Raw genomic sequence first — 17,718 nt, 5'->3', positions numbered from 1 at the left:
TAATGATTGAGTGAAAGCTTTTCATCAAAAACATATGAAACTTTGTAGTATCCAAACATTGGTATGTAATTGTTGACATTAGTTTCTCAAGTTTGAAAATGTTTTCCAGATAAACTATGATGCTGCAGCTTGAGATTTCCAGAAGAATTCATAGTTTTAACCCACTTGGGTTACTGCAAATGCAGACTTTTATTAATAGATACCAGTTTATATTTAATTCTTTTCTTAGTTTTATTGCAGGTTATATAGGTAGCTATCAGGACTTCCCTGATAGCTCAGTTGGTAAAGAATCCGCCTGCAATACAGGAGACCCCAGTTTGATTCCTTGGTCGGGAAGATACGCTGGAGAAGGGATAGGCTACCCACTCCAGTATTCTTGGGCTTCCCTGGTGGCTCAGCTGGGAAAGAACCCACCTGCAATGCAGGAGACCTGGATTTGATCCCTGAGTTGGGAAGATCCCCTGGAGAAGGGAAAGGCTACCCTACCCATTCTGGCCTAGAAAATTCCATGGACTGTATAGTCCGTGGGGTCACAAAGAGTTGGACACGACTGAATGACTTTCACTTTCATATAGGTATCATATGGGCTTCCCTGGTGGCTCTGTGATAAAGATTCCACCTGCCAACACAGGAGATTTGGGTTTGTTTCCTGGGATGAGAAGATCCCCTGGAGAAGGACCTGGCAACCGACTCCAGTATTCTTGCGTGGAGAATCCCATGGACAGAGGGAGGCTGGTAGACTACAGTCCATGGGGTTGCAAAGAGTTGGGCGCACCTCAGCATGGTTGATTTACACTCTTGTGTTAGTTTCAGGGGTACAGCATAGTGGTTCAGTTATAAGCATCTTCATTCCTTCTCGGATTCTTTTCCCATATAGATTATTATGCAGTACTGAGTAGAGTTCCTTGTGCTATGCAGTAGATCCTTGTGGGTAATCCATTTATATATATACTGTATGTACGTTAATCCCAAGCTCTGTATTTATCCCTTCTTCTACATTTCCCCTTTGGTAACCATAAGTTTATTTTATTTTTTTTGAAGTCTGTGAGCCTGTTTCTGTTTTGTAAATAACTTCATTTATATAATTCTTGAAAATGTTATTACTTGTTTTAAGGTATTTAATGACTCTTGAGACTTCACTCACTAGCATTCCTGAAAGTGTGTATCTGACACTTACACTGCTGTCCTGCAACAGAATAGAATGTCCCTTTACTACGTCCATGTCAGCATTTCTAGTATCATTTTAAAAATCTTTGGTTTTTTTTAAAGCTCTGTCCCAGCCAGGAGGAGTGCTGAGCTTAGATTTCCCCAGTCACTGTCAATCACACTGGTTAGCAGGAGTCTCGTCTGCTGGCAAGTTTTCTTTTTCAGTCAGATCGGTCTTTCTCCATTCTGTCTTCCTGTTCTGCCTTTGTCTTCCCTGAAGCGCTAGTCTGCCCCTTCTCCACTTTTGCTCAGATGCTCATTTGATGGATGAAATCAACAGGGGCTTGATGTGTATAGTTAATTCTCCACATAAACCTATTAATTATGTACGCTTCTGTGTGCCTCGTGGCAGTCACAGCTTAATGAGGGACCACTTCAGAAAACCTTTGGACAGTCTCACCCTTTTATAGTCTTAGAAAGACCTGCGTGTATCTATATTCCATTTACCAGGAAGCCAACATACGAAGCTAGAAAAGTTCGTTTGCACGAGGGCCTTCTGCTGATTTGTAGGGGAGCATTTAAACACTATTGCTTCTGCCACTTGCCTGTTGTTGCTGCCTCTGACCTCAGGGTTGGGTGGGAAAAAATGGATTTCTCTCAGCTTTGCCATTAGTCTTGTTTGGCTTGTTTGTGGGTCTCTCTTTAAAGGCATTTTCTATGAGCAGGGAAGCGTGTCAGGCTTCTCTTGACTGCTAGCTTGCTTTAAATATCCAAAAAATAAAGCCTACATTTTTGCAATTATACCACCCTTTACATAAAAAGTGTGTTATTGCTGTATAGATTTGTAATGTGTTGTGGTTTCCAGTTGTAGCATTAGGTGTATCTGCCTCTCTCAGGTCATTTTCTAGTCTGAAATTTGATGTTTTCCAGTACTATGAAATAGCCTTACAAAAATAACTCTTGTGGCGAATGTTTTGTGAAATCAAAAGCAAGGTCCATCTGGTAGCAGACAAGATTAATCTGTTTGAGAATGGTAAACATTTTGCATATTTTAAAATATGTAACTAGCACAGAACATTTGCCTCAGGCACTTGAATAAGTCTGTGGTTTAGAGTGAAGATTCAAATGAACGTTTTATTCCTAAAAGTCTATAAGGTATGCTTTCTTGTCTTGTATGGTAAAACTTCAATATCTTAAATCAGTCACTGAATAATAATGCTCTTTTAAAAACAAAAGAACAAAAAAAGTAACCGTGATATAGTAAAGATAAGCCTATAACAGTTAACCCTTTTTTAAAACATTGCAAATATTATAATAATTTTGGTTTATTAATTTTATGAAGAATTGTAAATAAAATAATAGATAAAATTGAATCTTATATTGAATTCAAATTAATTTTAAAGAAGTAGTGGGCTTTACTTTTTTAGTAGAGATTCATTACTTTCAGAATAATTTGGCAGAATGTACTTGAGAATTCCATATACTCACCCCACTCTTTAACAGTTTCCCCTACATAGAGTCTTGCATTAGTGTAATATATTTGTTGGATGTAATGATTTAATGAACCCATATTGAGTCATTATTAAGTATAGTCCATGCTTTACATCAGAGAAGGCAATGGCAAGCCACTCCAGTACTCTTGCCTAGAAAATCCCATGGATGGAGGAGCCTGGTAGGCTGCAGTCCATGGGGTCGCTACAAGTTGGACACGACTGAGCGACTTCATGGGTTAATTCTTTGTGTTGTACACTTCTGTGGGTTTTGATAAATGTGTGGTGACATGTAACCACCATGGCAGTAACATACGGAAGAGTTTCATTGCCCTAAAAATTCCCTGTGGTTCTTTTTCATCCCTTGCATCCTGTCCCCCAAGCCCCTGGCAACCACTGATCTTTTTACTGTCTCTGTAGTTTGCCTTTTCCAAAATGTCATAGAGTTGGACTCATATAATTTATTTTAACATGTATTTGTATGGTTTTCTGAAGTTCAGTTTAACAAATTGCAGGAAAATAGGAGCAAAACTAACTTCTTATACTTCCTTTTTTGACACTTCTTATAGTGGCACTATTTCTTTACCTCATTTGACCAGTTAAATGGGATTTAAGTGGTTTAATATTTTAAGCATAAATATTCTCATCCAGCAAATGTGGTTGAGTGTTCACTGATTATGTGGTAGTACAAAATACTATTAATTTACATGTTGCGCATTATGTTCATGTCCAAACATGTTTGTCAGTCTTTTCATTGCTTAGGAACATCTGCTATTAATGTTTTTAAAAATGCACAGATAGAATAGAATTGCTTCTGTCTTCTACCACCCTTTAGGAGAAGCCTCCTCACCTCAGGTTTGATCCCAGCTTTACAACACATAAGTCCTAAACTAGAATTTCAGATGTGCAGTCAACTGTTAACATAAATTCTGATTGCTTTAGGTAAATGATAAGATTCAGGAAAGTTCTGGGAAATAAATAACTCATGGAAAAATATAGTAACTAGGAAATAAGGAAAATTTAGAGTAAATTTAAATGTGTGTATTGAATCCTTTAAAAAGGCCAGCATGTTTACAATTTGAATATGAAAGCATAAAAACATAAATGTAAAATCACAGAGAGTCCATTATGTTATGCATATGTTCTGAATTTTCTTAGGGAATCAATCATTTCTTAAATTGACACTTGAGAGATTGAGATAAAGTAGTTGAATTAAATATTCATTGAAATATCTTCCCCTTTAACTCATTCAATACTTTGGAAACCAACTTCCAGATTGTAAATGTAAAAGATTTCTATACTTGTTTCCTTTTATTCTCATCTATACTTTTTGAAAAAATATAATTTGTCTTTCCTCTTTTGAGTATATACTCTGCTTTAAGTTTTTCTTGGTCAGTTTTCTAAAATCACACTTTTATAGCAGTTGTGTGCAAGAGTTTGCCCTTGAACAGAGAGAGTAAAGAAGAAAAATCACTGGGCTTGAAAGCAGTGTGAATGATGATTGTCAGGGCAGGGCGTTTGCAAGACAAATCTTGAAAGACAGGCTTTCCTTTTTAGTAAAATAAAACAGTAGAGAGGAAAGTGAAGTTGATGCTTTTTCACAAATTGATGTTTGGTGCCTTTCACACTGAGGGCAATGATGGCCAGAGTTGAGCAGGTTGCTTGCTTTAAGCATGGTGCTCATATTTTTAAAATTTCATATACTAATGAGGAAAACTAAAATGTGTACCTATTGTGCATTTCATATAAAAAGAGGAATTCACTTTAATTGAAGTGTATTTGCATTGAAAATAATGCAATATAACTTAAAAACTCAATGAAATGGTATATGAAGTCATAGATTTCGTTTATTCCCTTTTTATGTGAAATGCACAGGAAGCTTTTTTCTAAATTAATTTATTTTTTATTGAAGGATAATTGCTTTACAGAATTTTTACAGCTGTTTTCTGTCAAGCCTCAACATGAATCAGCCATAGGTATACATATATATATCCCCACCCTTTTGAAACTCCCTCCCATCTTCCTCCCCATCCCACCTCTCTAGGTTGATGCAGAGCCCCTGTTTGAGTTTCCTGATCTATACAGCAAAAGCACCTCCCGTGAAAAGTGCATATTCAACTACTCGCTAAGTCAGACAGTGAACCTTACATAAACTGACTGTCTACTGCGACACAAGAAACAGATGAATCTCAGCAGTTTCATCTCATGATGAGACTGTTAAACAATGGCTGACATCCCTAAACAGTTATTTTAATGTATTTATGTATTACTGTCATAATGGATTCAAACTGATTTATGGATTGATAGATGATATTTATATTGTGAAACTAAGAGATAAAGCCAGTCAATTAAAATGAATTCATCAACTGTTAACATGATCATCCTACAAGCCAATCTAATGAAGCTAAAAAAAAAAGAGAGGGAAAAAAAATTAAACAGTGTCCAATGATTATCCAAGAAAGCCTTCCTCAGCAATCAATGCAAAGAAATAGAGGAAAACAACAGAATGGGAAAGACTAGAGATCTCTTCAAGAAAATTAGAGATACCAAGGGAACATTTCATGTAAAGATGGGCTCGATAAAGGACAGAAATGGTATGGACCTAACAGAAGCAGAAGATATCAAGAAGAGGTGGCAAAAATACACAAAAAGATCTTCACGTCCCAGATAATCACGATGGTGTGATCACTGACCTAGAGCCAGATATCTTGGAATGTGAAGTCAAGTGGGCCTTAGAAAGCATCACTATGAACAAAGCTAGTGCAGGTGATGGAATTCCAGTTGAGCTATTTCAAATCCTGAAAGATGGATGATGCTGTGAAAGTGCTGCACTCAATATGCCAGCAAATTTGGAAAACTCAGCAGTGGCCACAGAACTGGAAAAGGTCAGTTTTCATTCCGATCCCAAAGAAAGACAATGCCAAAGAATGCTCAAACTACTGCACAGTTGCACTCATCTCACAAGGCAATGGCACCCCACTACAGTACTCTTGCCTGGAAAATCTCATGGATGGAGGAGCCTGGTAGGCTGTAGTCCATGGAGTCTCTAAGAGTCGGACACAACTGAGCAACTTCACTTTCACTTTTCACTTTCACGCATTGGAGAAGGAAATGGCGACCCACTTCAGTATTCTTGCCTGGAGAATCCCACGGATGGGGGAGCCTGGTGGGCTGCCATCTGTGGTGTCGCACAGAGTCAGACACGACTGAAGCAACTTAGCAGCAGCAGCAGCACGTGCTAGTAAAGTAATGCTCAAAATTCTCCAAGCCAGGCTTCAGCAATATGTGAACCATGAAATTCCTGATGTTCAAGCTGGTTTTAGAAAAGGCAGAGGAACCAGAGATCAAATTGCCAACATCCGCTGGATCATGGAAAAAGCAAGAGAGTTCCAGAAAAACATCTATTTCTGCATTATTGACTATGCCAAAGCCTTTGACTGTGTGGATCACAAGAAACTGTGGAAAATTCTGAAAGAGATGGGAATACCAGACCACCTGACCTGCCTCTTGAGAAATTTGTATGCAGGTCAGGAAGCAACAGTTAGGACTAGGCATGGAACGCCAGACTGGTTCCAAATAGGAAAAGGAGTACATCAAGGCTGTATATTGTCACCCTGCTTATTTAACTTCTATGCAGAGTACATCATGAGAAACGTTACACTGGAAGAAACACAAGCTGGAATCAAGATTGCCGGGAGAAATATCAATAACCTCAGATATGCAGATGACATCACCCTTATGGCAGAAGGTGAAGAGGAACTCAAAAGCCTCTTGATGAAAGTGAAAGTGGAGAGTGAAAAAGTTGGCTTAAAGCTCAACATTCAGAAAACGAAGATCATGGCATCCAGTCCCATCACTTCATGGGAAATAGATGGGGAAACAGTGGAAACAGTGTCAGACTTTATTTTTAGGGGGCTCCAAAATCACTGCAGATGGTGACTGCAGCCATGAAATTAAAAGACGCTTACTCCTTGGAAGGAAAGTTATGACCAACCTAGATAGCATATTCAAAAGCAGAGACATTACTTTGCCAACAAAGGTCAATCTAGTCAAGGCTATGGTTTTTCCAGTGGTCATGTATGGATGTGAGAGTTGGACTGTGAAGAAGGTTGAGCACCAAAGAATTGATACTTTTGAACTGTGGTGTTGGAGAAGACTCTTGAAGAGTCCCTTGGACTGCAAGGAGATCCAACCAGTCCATTCTGAAGGAGATCAGCCCTGGGATTTCTTTGGAAGGAATGATGCTAGAGCTGAAACTCCAGTACTTTGGCCACCTCATGCGAAGAGTTGACTCATTGGAAAAGACTGATGCTGGGAGGGATTGGGGGCAGGAGGAGAAGGGGACGACAGAGAATGAGATGGCTGGATGGCATCACTGACTTGATGGACGTGAGTCTGAGTGAACTCCAGGAGTTGGTGATGGACAGGGTGGCCTGGCATGCTGCGATTCATAGGGTCGCAAAGAGTCGGATATGACTGAGCAACTGAACTGAACTGAACTGATATGTTAAGATAGAATGTGTATTTAAAATCTTACGTGGAACCTAAAAATGCTTACAATATCTCGACATGGTTTATCAAACAGAGGACCCCTGCAGTGGCTGTATTATGCAACCCTGCATCAGAATATCTCTTATGCTGAGTTCTGTAAATCAAGTCACTCTGAGAGCTACAATAATAGATTTAGGTTCTGTTTGGAATTTTTAGTTCTAAAAAAGGAGGCACATTTGTTTCTGTCCCATAGTCTTAGTATTACTTAAAAGCACTTAATGCCTTTCATTCAGTCTTTACAACGATTTTATGAGTTTGGATTTAATATTACTCTTGGATAAACTCAGGCCTGGAGAATTTTTAATGATGATACCAAGATTGTATAGCTAATAATTAACAGGACAGGTCATGAATTCAAGTCTTTTATGTCCAAATCAAATTTTCTTTCTACGATGCCCACGTAACAGGCTCTATAACCATGAAGTCATGAACTGTATGTATAGGCAAGTCACTCTACAGTCTTTTCTGAACACTCCCATGAAGTGATTTCTCAAAAAGCTATAAAGGTAAACTTAAACATAATATTTAAATTCTTGCTAGCTGACTGGTGGGCTGGATGAATAGATGAATGGAGTGGTGGATGGACAGATAGATAGTTTGACACATCTTTTTCGTTTATGTGCCTGTGTGGGTCTTCCCTGGTGGCTCAGTTGGTAAAGAATCCACCTACAAAGCAGGAGACCTCAGTTTGATCCCTGGGTTGGAAAGATCCCCTAGAGAAGGAAATGGTAGTCCACTCTGGTATTTTTACCTGGGAAATCCCATGGACAGAGAAGTCTGGAAGGCTACAGACCATAGTGTGGCAAAGAGTTGGACATGACTGAGTCACTAAATTACTGTGTGTGTGCACGTGTGTATGTGTACAGATACCACTTCTCTAGATATAAATCCCTGGTGCCATTAAAGATGGAGTTAGCTTGTAAATCTTGGAGGACATATACCAGAATATTATTACCCAAGTGTTCCTCAACCATGACCACACATAGGAGTCTCTGGAGGGCTTTCCAAAGATGAGGTGTTGTCCAGGTTTTTTTTCTTTTTTTTCTTTCTTTTTAAAATTACCAGGTAATCAAAATATCAATACAAGGTCAGCTTTAAAAAGAACTCACTTAAGGACTGTAATAAGATTCATCTGATGCTAGTGGATGACTTTAGGAAACACAGTAGCTACTGTGAATACTCACATATAGGAAGTTTTAGATGCATTTTTACATTCACTCAACAAAATACCTAAAGCTGAAGTTAGAGTTTAAAACATTTATTTAGGAAAAGGGTGATCTGATTAGAACAGCTCACATGTAAGCCTCATCTCACTGAAAGGAATATGTTCACGGAATATTGTGCATTGTAGTTTATTGAGTGAATTATTTTGAATCAAACTGGCTTTCGCACTCTTGAAGAAACAATATGACGCAGCAGTATAATCCTATGTATATTATCTTTCAGTTTTCACACCTTCTTATGAAGTAGATGGTTACATTTACCAGACTTTTGTGTGTATTTATGCATTTATTTCTAAAAGTATGAGAGGCGAAAAAATGATTGTGGACCCCCCTTCCAAAATATTATATCATTTTTTGGGAAATGAAAGTAATTCTCATTCTCTTTGTCATAAAATGCAGGGTGCCCTTTTATCTTCATGTCTTTAGAAGGAATTCTGTTTCTGTTGATAACATTGAATGTAGTTTATGTGTTTGATCATGTTTTCCACACCAGGATCCTCAGCAGCAAAAACTTAGCTAGATGTTTCCCCCAAACACAGATCTTAATGGGCTTTTATTTAAAACAAACAAGCAGAAAAACAGCAGCAGCACTTAGCGGATGTTGCTGCAAGAGTTGCCCATCAGTGTTGTATCTAGAATTGAGTAGTTACAGACCAAGGGCAAAATTTTAGTATGAAATCCTTTCATTGTTCTTTATTTTTTTTTTAACAAAATTTTCTTTTCCTAATTGTGCATAAAACTTTTCTTAGTAATTTCTGTTTTTTTCTCAATGTCTTTGCCTCTTAGATGCTGTTTCCTGGTAACATAGCCATCCATATCTCTCTTTCTCAAATCTGGTAGGATTTCTCCAATCCTTTCATTTCTAACTGCTCTCAGTACTTCTCAGTTGGTCTTTCTCCAGCTTTCTTTCTTTCTCTTGGCTACTCTCCTATGGCTTCCCTACAGTTATGTGTTTATGAATTCTTATCTCTTGGTCAATGCATTTCCGGCACTTTCTAAAATCCAAGAAATGAATTTCTAATAACAGTTTCAGGATCAAACCTTCCAGGTCTTTTCTCTTTCCTAAAAGGAGGAGTACGCATACACTGTTTGGGAAACTGATTTATATAGTATTGCTGGTCTTATTGGAGAAGGCAATGGCACCCCACTCCAGTACTCTTGCCTGGAAAATCCCATGGACAGAGGAGCCTGGTGGGCTACAGTCTGTGGGGTCGCTGAGAGTTGGACACGACTGAGCGACTTCACTTTCACTTTTCACTTTCATGCATTGGAGACGGAAATGGCAACCCACTCCAGTATTCTTACCTGGAGAACCCCGGGGACCAGGGAGCCTGGTGGGCTGCCGTCTATGGGGTCACGCAGAGTCAGACATGACTAAAGGGACTTAGCAGCAGCAGCAGCAGCTGGTCTTATGTGTGTGTATGTGCAGCTTGAAGCTGGAATTATGGATGGTATACCGGCCACATTATCACAGGAGAAGTGATTGGTAGGGGCCATGAGAATATGATTTATGTCAACACTGTAAATAGTTGAATGGTATGATGAGGGTTTTGTCCTCTTTATACTGATAAAGCATTGTTTTCGGACGTGCTGGCTGTGTTTCATCTGCTACATGTGAAATAGAAACGAGTATGTGCCTCAGTGATGATTAAATTCATGCATAATGTGTCTAACATTCCCAAATAAGATATGTTTGTCATCCAAAGGTTTGGTTGATCCTTCCTAATTTTTTGGATCATTTTCTATATTGTGGTTTGAGCTTATGTAAAAGCTATGTAGTTATCAAGGATTTGAATGCACCTGGGGTTCTTAGTAGGAGAAGGCAATGGCAACCCACTTCAGTGTTCTTGCCTGGAGAATCTCAGGGACGGGGGAGCCTAGTGGGCTGCCGTCTGTGGGGTCACACAGAGTCGGACACGACTGAAGTGACTTAGCAGCAGCAGCAGCAGCAGGGTTCTTAGTGGGCTTCCCTGGTGACTCAGATGGTAAAGAATTCACCTGCACTGCAGGCGACCTTGGCTCCATCCCTGGGTCAGGACGATCCTCTGGAGGAGGGCATGGCAACCCAGTATTCTTGCCTGGAGAATTCCATGGACAGAGGAGCCTGGCGGGCTACAGTCCATGGGTTCACAAAACAGTCAGACACAACTGATGTACATACTCTAACAATACGGGCCTCTTAGTATTGGATCTTTATAGCTTTCTGGTGTATACAACAGAATTACCAGAGGAACATTCTCCTTCTATTTTTAAAAAACAGTAAGGAGTAAATTTTTATACTGAGAGATTAAGCTATATTACCTACAAAGTATAGACGTGTTTATAATATACAGAAGTCTAAGCAGTTTGCAAAGCTCATTGAAGCCTGATGCCTCAGAAACCATCTATTTGCACTGTAAGCTCCAAATCTACCAACTGTATTGTCATAGTCTGCTAAAGTACTTTTTCATTTACTTTACAAAGAGTTTTCTGCAATGATGAATTATATGTCAAACTTGGGTTTTTAAACATATGTTGGAACTTTGTGTCCAAGTATAGTTAGAAAGAGGTTTGTGATGGAAATTAATCACTATCTCCAAAATTAGAATTTTGGAGCTCTCTAAATATAGTAAAAGAGAGAGGTTAATCTCAAGACTATATTAGAAAGCAAACCATGTTTGATAGTATGTACTCAATGACATATTTTACAATTTTAATGACAAACCAGTTGGGATATTTTATGAAAGCAGCTTCAACAAAGAATTCCTGTATGGGTATAACCCACTAATAAGAAATATCCTACCTTTTCTATAAAGAAATTAAATGATAATACTGGGTACAAATTGAAATACTCTTCTTATTGGAAGAATAGATAATGCTAATAGCTCTTTATAAAAGTTGCTCTGTTTATGGCATTTGTTTTTGTTTTCCTTTGTTTCTTAATATCTGAGAATATTTAAGTTCTTATTTCTCAATTTCAGCACATGACATCTTGTCATTTAAAATTTTATGCAGTATATATTTTGGATGGTTCATTTTGATATTTTCTAATTATCTTTTTGCGGGTAAGTAACCATGTTGACTTAGAAAAAAAAATAAAACTTCAGCTCATTTTCCTTTTTAGTTGTTCTGGTACTATTGTTTAGCTTATCTCCTTTCTTTTCTCGTTGCTAAATAAAATGCCCACGCACTATTGTATTTTCTGAATGGAGCTATAATTTATATTCTACAAAGAAAGATTTGAAGAAGCATGTTTTGTTCCTTTAAGTGTACGCTCAACTTTGAGAGAAATAGTGAACCAAATCTATTATCAAAGAATGAAATGAGCCAATTTAATATAATTTTAGGCATTGTTGTTCTCATACCATAATGAAGCTGAAAAAAGAGTTTTTGATCTTCATGTAATAGAACAACAATGTCCTTGTTAGCCTGGTCAGATTATATATACCCAAAAATAATCTATTATAGTGTAACTCTCTGTTAAGGCAAGACAGACACATACTAGTTTGGAGGCCATTTTAGGCCTTGGAAATAGGCATTTAATAAATATTTCTTGAATTTATGAGTGAATAACTATAAAAGTAAATTATATCTATGCTCAGTAATAACACACTGAGCCCATTAGTTTGTGTGGAATATTGGATTCTTTAGTATTATTGATTGTTGTTCCTAGTATTATTATTAAATTTTGTTCATTAAAATTTGAAAGAAATGAAAACAAACTTGGACAAAACTGTTATCATTGTCTTAAACAACGTAAGCGTAGGCAACTTAAGATTTATAGAATAAGTTTTTCCTAAAATTATTATTTCCTAAAAATGTCTGTTGTGGAATTTCTTTATATTATTTTGAGAAAATCTTTTTCATTGTTAAGAGCTAAGTTATAATCCCATTGTTAGAAATGATTTGTATTGAATACTTTCCTAATTGAGTGTGGGAAGTTGGAGAATTTTATGCCCTGTTTTAATGCTCAAAACGAGAATGGTATGGTGGATATTTTTCCAAATATAAAAGCTGAAATGTCGTAGTGAGTTCCCCCCATGTTGTTGCCAGGCTTCCTATAATAGTATTGAGTAAGGGTTAAAATCATGAAATCTTAGAATTTTAGAGCTGGAAAAGATATTTAAGGTTATCTAATCAAAGTTTCCATTAGTTTATAACTAATGGAAACTGAAACTCCTAAGTGTAGTGGTGGGTCAGACCAACAAAATGAATGTTTTTAACTTTAGTTGTATACGTAATGTCTTAAGAAGACAGTATAACTACAACTGAAGACCCCATGCTGTAGTCCATGGGGTCACAAAGAGTTGGACACAACTGGACAACTGAACAATAGCCAAATACTTGGTACTCTGAACTTGTCTTTTAGAAGGTTTTATGTAAGATTGCTGTTCATTTTTAGGTTTCTGTGGCCTTTTTTCTTCTCCATAGTGTACTTATTTCCCTGGATTTTAACGACTATGTCGATTGCTCTTCCAGTTGTCTTGTACTTTTGAACTCTCATCTTTAATTATGATCACTGTCACAGAGCAGTATCTCAGATACTTGGAGAGTGAATTAATGTCCCACAGCAATAAGAGAAAAATTAATAAACATTGAAGTCATAAATCGTACATCTAGTGGAGGATGTGATTAACAGAGATAAACGTGTTCCATTTTTCTCCCCACAGTCTCCAAACGTCCACAAGTACCCCGATATGGAAGCTGTTCCCCTGTTGCTAAATAATGTGAAAGGGGAACCCCCGGAGGACTCATTATCTGTAGATCACTTCCAGACACAAACTGAGCCAGTGGACTTGTCCATCAACAAAGCCAGGACATCCCCTACAGCCGTTTCATCCTCCCCAGTTTCCATGACAGCGTCCGCCTCCTCACCTTCCTCAACTTCAACCTCCTCATCGTCTTCTAGCCGTCCAGCCTCATCCCCGACTGTTATAACATCAGTATCTTCAGCATCATCTTCGTCAACAGTATTAACTCCAGGGCCCCTCGTTGCTTCTGCCTCTGGTGTGGGAGGCCAGCAGTTTTTGCACATTATCCATCCTGTTCCGCCTTCAAGTCCCATGAATTTACAGTCTAACAAACTGAGTCACGTTCACCGCATCCCCGTGGTGGTCCAGTCGGTGCCTGTTGTCTACACAGCTGTGCGGTCACCTGGCAATGTGAACAACACTATCGTAGTACCACTTTTGGAGGATGGGAGAAGCCATGGCAAAGGTAAGAGACACAAGCGAGCCTTGCTTTATTTTACCACTAGAAGTAACTGTTATGCAAGGAAGTTACAACTAAGAAGTTCTGTGCACAGTGACACAGAGGAACAACTGATCTGCTCCTGTGAGTAGAGCACAGTTTAGTAGAAACTAACCTCGTTTTCATATAGGTATATGTTTCAGAATTACTCAGTCCGTATGTTTATGTATCAAGTCATATGATGTCAGAATTCTAATATGTAAATTTGCTAGATAATGTTTACCTTCATAGGAAGGACAGTCTATATAGTCAGCATCACTGCTTGCAGTTGTGAATCCCTCATAGAGATTAACAGTTATGAAAAATTTAAAAAGTATATCAAGATGTTTCTTCCTTCAGTTGTTCAGACTGGAACTTATTTATCTGGCAATAATATAAAATGACATGAAGTTCCAATGCTTGTTATCTGTTCATTGACTTTTGAGTAATTTGTAAATTAAGTTGCCATTAAAGTAACTCTGAAGTTAGGTGTTTGGCTAGAAATGCATCATGTAGTTAGAGTTCTTATCTTCATATAAGTCTAAGTTATTATTTTAAATAGAAGGAAGCTTCTATGAAAGAAATAATTCAAAATGCAGTATTAATATTTCCTTCTGGGGATTAGAAGCAGAAAGATATTTTGTTACATGCTGCTGCTAAGTTGCTTCAGTCGTGTCCAACTCTGTGTGACCCCATAGACAGCAGCCCACCAGGCTCCCCCCTCCCTGGGATTCTCCAGGCAAGAATACTGGAGTGGGTTGCCATTTCCTTCTCCAATGCATGAAAGTGAAAAGTGAAAGTGAAGTCTCTCAGTCGTGTCCAACTCTTCGCGACCCCATGGACTGCAGCCTACCAGGCTCCTCCGTCCATGGGATTTTCCAGGCAAAAGTACTGGAGTGGGTGCCATTGCCTTCTCCTTTGTTACATGAGTTTATATAATAATATCAAGTTAATTATATATGATAGCTGCTCATGAAGTTATTTTTCTTCTTCTAAGTTCTTTTTTTTTCTATTTTTAAGTCAAAGGAATTGTAATAACATAATGTTGTTGATTTTTCCCTTTCTGTAGATCTAAAAAAAAAACCACCATTCTATAGAAATGTAAAATGTCTATAATCATCAACTCATATGCATGTGTTTCATCTTCAGAGTCTAGAAATAATGATGGATTAAGACTTAGGCTGTAGTACATTTTCCTTTGAATACCATATTACTGCCAAGCTCATAATTAAAATATGATGGATGAACACATAAAACACTGCCTTTGTGTAAAATGCTAGTAAACATAGTGGTTTTGGTTCTTGTAACAGGTAGGATTCAGTGCATAGGAATAATATTTGATCATGAACTTGGAGAATTTTTGCAAACATACAAAATTGTACATGCATCTTTTGCAAGTTACTGTTTTATCTCCAATGAGTTTCTTCATAGCACATGACAAATTGCACCTTTTCAATTTTACCAAGTGAAAAATCTCATGGCTTACAACAGTCAAAGATTTAGACTGCAAACTTGAGATCCAGGTACTATGCTTACCTAACAACCATTTTTTATTTTTGGTGCTATTATGGACAATGGCCGGGAACTAGTCTCACCACTATCTTTGTGAACTAGAAAAAAAAGAAGGGAGTATCTACATGGATTTTACTTGAGTCAAACTTTCTTTGATATTACTAATATTTCTAATCCAAATGAGCTAATCGATTTGAATAAGAGTAACATAATTAAAAGATCACATTAGATATTTATTTTCATTTATAATTTACAGATGTGCTTTAAATACTTTAAGAATAAGCAATTAGAAAAAATATAACTTTGTATATTACATTATTTTATATATGTGTATACCATGAAATCCAATCTTTGTGCAGTATCACTTATGAAAGCTATTGCTTTTATTGTGGACGTGATTGATAAGGATTTTAACACTGTTCGTGACCTTTTTTTAAGAAACAATTTTGGTGCATTAATGAAGGAAACAGATGTCTCTTTTATTTGCCATTATCATTTTATGAGAGAGATTACTTTTATTTAAAGTTTACTGCCAAAATTTAATTTTCTGGAAAATTTACCTTGTAGAAGAACTGTATTAAGACTCATGCTGTAATTTGTTCTCTACATGAGTATTTTTGTTAGTTTCATGCAGTGTTTGTATTCAGCAGTTTTTGCATATCAAGATAAACATATAACTATCAGCACACTAAATGTGAAATGGACGTTAACAGCATGAAATTTGGGATCAAGGATGCATGAGTTTAGAATCCTGGTTCCCTCACTTCCAGCTTTGGACTGGGCAAAGTTAGTTAATCTCACTAATCTTCATTTTCTTCAGTGATAAAATGCAAATAAAATATGATATATCTTTGAAGATTATTGGAAATATAAAGAGTTTATGTGTACATGTCTAGCACTGGTAATAATTTATCATTATTAGATCCCCCCCAAATACCTGAAGCAATAATGTTCAGAAATTTTTTCTCTGTGTTGTAAAAACAGAAAGTTGGGGGGAAAAAGACTTACTGAATTTAAAAGTGATAAACTGCTCTCAAGAAGTGCTTCTCAAAGTTGTTACAACAAATTATAAAGAGTGAGGGTTTAGGATGAGAAATCATAAGGAAAATCCCATACTTTTGTGTTTATTAATTTATATTATTTTTATAATCCCCATATTCTACAATATTGCTATAGCATTTTATAAGTTTTTTTTTATTATTGGATTAATTAGATGATAATAAAAGTGTGTAGTGGAGGAGGCCTGTCTACCTCACAGAAGGAATAAAGGAAGGGGCATTTCAGTAATTCCTCACATCTTTGTGCTGCAAATATGCACTTGGGCACTGGGCCAGCGATGCAATGGCTGAGTGATAAAAGGAGATCTATTTCTACTCTCACGTAGGACTTATATTTCTGGTATGGATGAGCAAAAGAAAACATAATAGGGGAGTTGGATTTTCAAATGCTACTAATAAAAACTAACTCATAAATGTGGGTGATTGTACTGGTTAATTAGTTTTAAAGTTGGTAACACATCTGGTCTCTAGTAAAGAAATAGATTACCTTATGTCACATTACATAAGGGACTAAGAATGTATACGTCTGTATCTAAAATAGCATGAATTGAGTCGTTTGTCCATTCAAGTATTGATTGAGCATCTCTCATGTATTAGGCATTTTACTGGCACCAGAGATAGTGTTGAGCAAAACAGATGCTGTTTTTATCTAAGTGCTTACAGTCTACTAGGAGATCTTGCCATCAAACAAAAAAATTGTATAATTAACTGATAGCTGTGGACAGAGTTAAAACATAGACTAGCCATGGATGTGCCTATGGGAGAGAGGTTAATTATAGCCGTAGATGGAGAGAGCTGTGTTTGACCTAAGTATTTTCATGTAGAGTGTTACATGTGGTTGGAACAAATGTTTTTGTTGTGATGCTCAGAAGGGGGTGTTTGGGGTTTTGGAGTTGTGGTAGGATGGAACTTTGCATGGGTATGTTTGGCTAACAACAGAAGAGTGTGTAGAAATATTCTAATGAGAAGAGAACTCCAGCCCATCCAAATATTTACAGAATATGGTCTTAAAGGAATGGCAAGTCGTTAGCTAACCCAGGGCACTGACAGAACTCAGCTGGGTTTTGATAAGATGTAATATGAAGAAAATTGCATGATGTTCTCAAAAGTGCAGTTAATACAGTGTAGACTAGAGCTATGAGAGGGATGCTGTAAGAGAAGGTCTCCAGAGGGACGCATTTTTCTGCTTGATACCAAAAGGACAGAGTAGCATTGAGCCCCCCAAGTGACAGTGCTGAGAGCTAGAAGGTTCTCCATGGGACCTGAGACATGCTGTTTATAAACAAGACCCTAAAGGGGTTATTTGACCTTGTAACAGAATTTCAGTTGAGCCTGGGAAAGTTTTTTGGTAGATTTCTCAGGAGATTTTCATTAGTTTTCACAGATAATTAGCAGCAGAAATCATAGAAGGTAAAAAAAAAAAAAATCACAAGCAAAATTGTTATTGGTTTATTGCTCCAATAGGCATGTTTAGGATTCTCCTTTCCTTCCTTTTGATCCGCTATTAAGGTGAAAGAAAGGGTATTTAAG

At 37.3% G+C, this 17,718-nt stretch overlaps 1 protein-coding gene across 18 annotated transcripts in view; it reads left to right on the top strand.

Annotated features, from left to right (window-relative positions):
- KLF12 (KLF transcription factor 12) overlaps window positions 1-17,718 on the top strand; it is a 536,618-nt gene that overhangs the window by 349,939 nt on the left and 168,961 nt on the right. For all 18 annotated transcript variants that reach the window (XM_061435084.1, XM_061435083.1, XM_061435090.1 and 15 more), the window contains one exon: window positions 13,060-13,606. In XM_061435084.1, coding sequence (XP_061291068.1) covers window positions 13,060-13,606 — 547 coding nt within the window. The remainder of the gene's footprint in view (window positions 1-13,059; window positions 13,607-17,718) is intronic.

Source organism: Bos javanicus, chromosome 12, assembly GCF_032452875.1.
Source record: "Bos javanicus breed banteng chromosome 12, ARS-OSU_banteng_1.0, whole genome shotgun sequence".
Taxonomy (NCBI): Eukaryota; Metazoa; Chordata; class Mammalia; order Artiodactyla; family Bovidae; genus Bos; species Bos javanicus.
This window is presented reverse-complemented; position numbering and strand designations above follow the sequence as displayed.